Raw genomic sequence first — 7,035 nt, forward strand, 5'->3', positions numbered from 1 at the left:
TTTTTTTTTGAGTTTTTGGCTGGGGTTGGTTTTGAACCCACCACCTCTGGCATATGGGGCCGGCACCTTACTCCTTTGAGCCATAGGCGCCACCCTTGTTTTTGTTTCTTAAGACAGAGTCAAAGTCGTCCTTGGTAGAGTGCTGTGGTGTCACAGCTCACAACAACCTCGAACTCATGGGCTAAAGTGATTCTTTTGCCTTCGCCTCCCAAGTAGCTGGGACTACAGGTGCCCGCCACAGGGCCCTGCTATTTTTGTTGTTGTGGTGGTGGTGGTGGTGGTGGTTGTCATTGTTGTTCAGCAGGCCTGCTCTGGGTTCAAACCCACCAGTCCTAATGTATGTGACTAGTGCCCTAACCACTGAGCTACAGGTGCTGAGCCAGATTTGCCACTTTATTTTCTCTTTCTTTCTACCCCTTCTACTCTTTTCTCCTTTTCTTCTTCCTCCCTCCCTCTCTTTTTTGCACTGAACCTTGAAATTAAGTTCCATTTTTCAGGACACTTTCTCTCTAACTATTTTAGAATGTGTCTCCTGAGAGCAAGGATGTTATACCAAACCATAACACCATTATTTCTCTTAAGAAAATTAACAGTGATTCAGTAACAACATGGTATGCAGTTTGTAGGTGGTCCCCAGTGTGTCTTTTGTGGCTTAAAAACATCAGGATCCAGAGTTAGTCCATTGTGTTTAGTTTTTGTTCTTTTTTCCCCTCATTTAATGTTGAATACTCTTCCCCCTCTCTTTTGTTTCCCTGACACTGACCTTTTTGTAGAGATTAGGTCAGTTATTGTATAAAATGTCTCACATTCTAGATTTGTTTAATTATTTGTTCATGATAATTTTAGTTCGAGAGGTTAATTTGCAAGATACTATATAAGTGATGTTTCATTATTGGTGACCTGCCATTTAAAACAAAACAAAGCTCCCTATTTGGCTGTGGATTTTGCTTTTGCTGTCTTCCTGTTCATAGCTAGGCTACTAGAAAAAGTAGCAAAAGGTTTATGCTTAGTCACTATTTAGTCTGCTAAAAATCAGGTTTATGCTTGTATCACTCTTCCCTGAAACTGATAGGGAAAAGGTCTTCAATGATATCATAGTTGTGAAAGTTGGTAAACTTTATGCGTCCCTTACTTGATCCTACAGGTTGTTGGACATTGTCAACCATTTCTTTCTTTTTGAAATTTTATTCTTTAGATTTTGTCATATCTTTCTCTCTCTCTCTTGCATTCGTTTTAGCTTTGCAGATTCTTCTTAATTTTTACTTAAATGAATAGTATTTTCTAAGGTCCTATTTTTACCTTCTTAAAACTGTGTATTTTGCCTAGATAATCTCATTGTCACTTCAATGCCATTTATGTAAATTGTCCTCATTTTGTTATCTCTTTCCCTGATCTCTCAGTGAGGCCTGTTGGACTTTTTTTTTTCTTTTTCTTTTTGAGATGGAGTCTTACTATGTCGTCCTCAGTAGAGTGCAGTGGCGTCACAGCTCACAGTAACCTCAAATTCTTGGGCTTAAGCAATTCTCTTGCCTCAGCCTCCCAAATAGCTGAGACTACAGGTGCCCACCACAACACCCGTCTACTTTTTGTTGCAGTTGTCATTGTTGGCTAGCTGGCCCAGGCTGGGTTCAAACCTGCCAACTTTGGTGTATGGCACCAAGCCAGATTTGCCGCTTAAGAGAATGGCTTAAGCAATTCTCTTGCCTCAGCCTCCCAAGTAGCTGGGACTACAGGCACCCACCATAACACCTGGCTATTATTTTGTTGTTGTTGTCATTTTGGTTTAGCAGTCCCAGGCCGGGTTCAAACTCGCCAGCCCTGGTTAATGTGGCTGGCGCCCTAACCACTACTTTACCGGTGCAGAGCTTAAAGTTTAAATTTCTGCTATGCCTGCAAGATGAGTGAATCTTGTTAACTCTTTAGTTGAACCTGCACATCAACATTAATTTAGAAAATAAAGTTGATTCTTGGTGTGATGGCTCATACCTGTAATCTTCGTACTCTTGGGGAGCCAAAATAGGTAGATCCCTTGAGCTTAGGAGTTCTAGATCAGTCTGAGGAAGAGCAAGACCCTATCTCAACTAAAAATAGAAATAAACTAGCCAGGCGTTGTGGTGGGCAACTGTAACCTGTACTCCCAACTACTGGGGAGGCTGCGGCAAAAGGATTTCTTGGCCCTAGAGTTTGAGGTTGTTGTGAGCAATGACACCATGGCACTCTACCCAGGGAAACAGAGTGAGACTTTGTTTCAAAAAAAAGTTAATTCTTAATGGCTTTTGGGGGGGGGGGGCAGAGTCTCACTATGTGGCCCTCAGTAGAGTGCTATGACATCACAAGCTTACGGCAACCTCAAACTCTTCTTGTTTCAGCCTCCCAAGTAGCTGGGACTACCCATCACAACACTCAGCTCTTTTCTGTTGTTATACTTGTCATTGATTTTAGCTGGTTCAGGCTGGGTTTAAACCTGCCAGCCTTTGTGTATGTGGCCGGCACCCTACCCACTGAGCTACAGGTGCCTCCAGATTCTTAATGTTTTAATATTTATAGATTGTGAAGATGAAAAATTTACCCACTCTTTTTTTTTCTTTTAAATCTATATGAGCTTGTAATTTTTTATTAAATTTCTTGTAGTTCCTTAACTTGCCATGTAGATTTCACTATCTAAACCTGTCTTTAGGCTAGGTGCCTATGGCCCGAGTGGCTAAGGCGCCAGCCACATACACCTAAGGTGGTGGGTTCAAATCCAGCCTGGGCCCACCAAAACAACAATAACGGCTGCAACCAAAAAATAGCTGGGCATTGTGGTGGGCGCCTGTGGTCCCAGCTACTTGGGAGGCTGAGGCAGGAGACTCGCTTGAGTCCAGGAGTTAGAGGTTGCTGTGAGGTGAGCTGTGATGTCACATCACTCTACCCAGAGGGACAGCTTGAGGCTCTGTCTCAAAAAAAAAAAAAAAAAAAAGTAAACTTGTCTTTAGCTAGGCATGGTGGTGTTTGCTTGTGATCCCAGCTATTCTGGAGGCTGAGGTAGGAGGATCACTTGAGCACAGGAGTTGGAAGCTACAAAGAGGTATTATCATGCCATTGCACTCCAGCCTGGGTGACAGTAAGACTCTGTCTCTTAAAATTAAGTAAGTAAATAAACCTTCACTGTCCAGTATAGTAGCCATAGGTATTTATTGTGCACTTCAAATGTGGCTACTCCGAATTGACATGTATATATAAAATACAATACATGAAAGAATGTAAAATATATCAGTAATTTTTTATATTGATTACATCTTTAAAATTTTTGGGATATATTTGGTTAAATAGAATATATCATTGAAACTAGTTTTGTTTCACTTTACTGTTTGTTTTTTGTTTTGTTTTAGTTTTTTTGAGATAGAGTCTCAAGCTGTCGCCCTGGGTAGAATGTTGTGGTGTTGTAGCCCACAGTAACCTCAAACTCTTGGGATTAAGCGATTCTCTTGCCTCAGCCTCAAAGTAGCTGGGACTACAGGCCTCTGCCACAGTGCCCAGCTATTTTTTTGTTGTAGTTGTCGTTGTTTGGCAGGCCTGGGCTGGATTCGAACTTGCCAGCTCTGGTGTATATGGCTGGCACCCTAGCCGCTAAACTATAGGTGCTGAGCCACTTTACTTTTTTTTGTTTGTTTGTTTGTTGAGATAGAGTCTTCAGTTTGTCACCCTCGGTAGAGCACCTTGGAGTCATAGTTCATAGCAACCTCAAACTCCTGGACTCAAGCAGTTCTCTTGCCTCAGCCTCCCTAGTAGCTGGGACTACAGGCACCCACCACAATGGCTGGCTATTTTTTTTTTTTTTTTTATTTAGCAGGTCTGGGCTGGGTTCAAACCTACCAGCCCAGGAGCATGTAGCCAGTTCACTAACGATGGAGCTATAGGTGCCCAGCCCACTTTATTGTTTTTAATGTGTCTACTAGTAAATTTGGAGAGTGCCATTATGTTTTCAGTGATTCCAGAAAATTAGAATTACAATCTTTTGTTAATTTTGTTTTACCATTAATAGGTTTTAGAGCTGATATGCACTCGTGAGTCAGGAGCAGTCTTTGAGGCTGGTGGTTTGAATTGTGTGCTTACCTTCATTCGTGACAGTGGACATCTGGTTCATAAAGATACCTTGCACTCTGCCATGGCTGTGGTTTCAAGACTTTGTGGCAAAATGGAACCTCAAGATTCTTCTTTAGAAATTTGTGTAGAATCTCTGTCTAGTTTGTTAAAACATGAAGATCATCAGGTAAATAAATTGCTATTGTATACTTTTAGTTTCTAGAGTGTGATTTTTGTTTTATAGTATCCCCTATGTATAACTATGATACACTATAATTTAAATTTTCCACTTGAAGTAAAGATAATTCCATTTTCTTTTTCCTTTTTAAAAATCTATCCAAATTGTAATCATCTCTTACAATAACTTTTTAAATTATAAAAGTGATATGTGTTTATTAAAATTTAAGTATTATAGAAGTATATAGTTTTGCAGCTTCACTTTTCATGAAATGTAATTTTGTCTACTTAAGCTACGTGTCATTAAAATAAAATAATGTAGTATTTGTAATCTTATGTGTAACCTTTTCTTGAATTAGCATACTTTAGAAAATAAAACTTGACTTTTTAATGCCTTTCTACGATTTAGATATTTTCAGTTAATATTTGTAGATCATTTTGGCAAAGTTATGCATAATAATAAATATTTTTGAGCTTTTACTAATCATCCTGATTCTTTATAGTATTGTCTCATTTAAGCCTACATAATGAGATATAGCTCCATTATTATCCTCCTTTTGCAAATGAGGACACTTAGACCACTTAAGACACTTAAGCAATTAGATAATTTCTTTTGGTCATAGAGTTAGAATGTGGAGCTGGGATTCATTCTTGGCAGATTATATGCTTCATCACTTTGCTACAGCTGCTTTTCTTACAGTGCCAGTGTTGAAATGATCAGTAGTACTATATATATAATAATAAATAAAGATAGGTGAAGGTTAGGTGTGAAGGTGAATTTTATTTGTGTCCATATTCTTTACATCATTAGGTTTCAGATGGAGCTCTACGATGCTTTGCATCCCTGGCTGACAGGTTTACCCGTCGTGGTGTTGACCCAGCTCCTTTAGCTAAGCATGGATTAACTGAGGAGCTGTTATCTCGTATGGCTGCTGCCGGTGGTACTGTATCAGGACCATCATCAGCTTGTAAACCAGGTCGCAGTACCACAGGAGCTCCTACCACCACTGCAGATTCCAAGTTGAGTAATCAGGTGTCAACAATTGTAAGTCTGCTGTCAACGCTTTGCAGAGGCTCGCCAGTGGTGACACATGTAAGAATGTTTTTGAATCTTTGCTTTTTAATCTTTCAGAAAAGTGTTTTTGTGGGATGCTGATATATTACACTTTTTTTTTTCCTTGTTCTCTTTCTAGGATCTCTTGAGATCCGAGCTTCCAGATTCAATTGAAAGTGCATTACAGGGTGATGAAAGATGTGTGCTTGATACCATGCGTTTGGTTGACCTTCTCTTGGTGCTATTATTTGAAGGACGAAAAGCTTTGCCAAAGTCTAGTGCTGGATCTACAGGCAGAATCCCAGGACTCCGGAGATTGGATAGTTCTGGGGAGCGCTCACATCGTCAGCTTATAGACTGTATTCGAAGTAAAGATACTGATGCACTTATAGATGCAATTGACACAGGAGGTTAGAAAATATTTTTAAAATATAAAGAAAAAATGGAAATAAGGAATCATATAGGCAGTTTCTAGTTTTTGGATGGTTTACTTAGCAGTTAAATTTATGCCAGATGTATATAATAGAATGGCCAACCTCTTCCCCTATTTTCCCCTATTCCTGTGTATAATCACATAATTATGAGTCTGGTGTGTGATAAGACCTGAATAAATATTTGTTAAATGAGTAAAGCTTGTAGAAAGCTTGACATTTTCCTGTTTTATCATTGAAGGAGATTCTGTCAATTCTAAGTGAATTGCAGATTTAATTTAGGACTGTTGTTTTCTCAAGGTTGAGGGAAACTGACATGAATAAATTACAGTAATATGTAGTATATTATTAGATTATTTTAGACTGCTAGATGAGGTGATGAGCAAATATAAATTTCTGTAAGATGCTTCTGGGTCATCAGATTTTTTATTTTTTATTCTTTTGATTATATAAGTGGATTAGGTTCTTTTCCACAATTGTCTGATGCAACCAGTACCTTGTATTATATACTGTGTTGTTATTTTCCTTTTTTCATGTTCATTTTTAAAGTTTAAAGACTTGTGAATCCTAAGTGATTTACAAATTTTAGAATTTCCCTTTGCTGACCTTAGGTTTGGCTGGTTATTTACTACTTCGCAGTTGACCTAAATACTTAAAACAATCTCTTGGCCATATTTTTTGTTGTCTATTAATAATAGACTTTTTAAATGGTTCAGACTTTAGAAAAGTTGAGTATAATTTTATTCATTGGCTTTTAAAAATAAGTTGTTTTTATTTTTCCTTCACACTTTTAGCCTTTGAAGTAAATTTTATGGATGATGTAGGTCAGACTCTATTAAACTGGGCCTCTGCTTTTGGAACTCAGGAAATGGTAAGCTAATCAACAACAACTCAGATCTAAATCAAAGATTAAAATGTCATCAAAGCAACTTTATGATTCTTTATCATTTTATAGGTAGAATTTCTTTGTGAGAGAGGTGCTGATGTTAATAGAGGTCAAAGGTCGTCATCATTACATTATGCTGCATGTTTTGGAAGACCTCAAGTAGCAAAGGTAAAAATCCAGGTTTTTAAGTTACTAATACTTAACATTTTCATAATTAGAAAATTAGTGTGATATAAAAACTTTTAGTAAGTCATGCTTCCATGCCATCTCCATCTGCTTCATTCCCTCTGCCCACTGTGTTTCTAATTAGGTTTTTATTTATTTTTTTATTTTTATTTTTATTTTTTTTTTGAGACAGAGCCTCAAGCTGTCCCCCTGGGTAGAGTGCCATGGCATTATAGCTCACAGCAACCTCCAACTCC

The 7,035-nt window shown here is 38.3% G+C and overlaps 1 protein-coding gene across 1 annotated transcript in view; it reads left to right on the forward strand.

Annotated features, from left to right (window-relative positions):
* Positions 1-7,035, forward strand: part of HECTD1 (HECT domain E3 ubiquitin protein ligase 1) — a 112,183-nt gene that overhangs the window by 31,974 nt on the left and 73,174 nt on the right. Inside the window, exons 4-8 of the mRNA XM_023514398.1 lie at positions 4,025-4,252; positions 5,054-5,335; positions 5,436-5,706; positions 6,522-6,598; positions 6,683-6,781. Of these exons, the coding sequence (XP_023370166.1) occupies positions 4,025-4,252; positions 5,054-5,335; positions 5,436-5,706; positions 6,522-6,598; positions 6,683-6,781 (957 nt within the window). The remainder of the gene's footprint in view (positions 1-4,024; positions 4,253-5,053; positions 5,336-5,435; positions 5,707-6,521; positions 6,599-6,682; positions 6,782-7,035) is intronic.

This window comes from Otolemur garnettii, unplaced genomic scaffold, assembly GCF_000181295.1.
Source record: "Otolemur garnettii isolate 467f Iridium unplaced genomic scaffold, OtoGar3 scaffold00052, whole genome shotgun sequence".
Taxonomy (NCBI): Eukaryota; Metazoa; Chordata; class Mammalia; order Primates; family Galagidae; genus Otolemur; species Otolemur garnettii.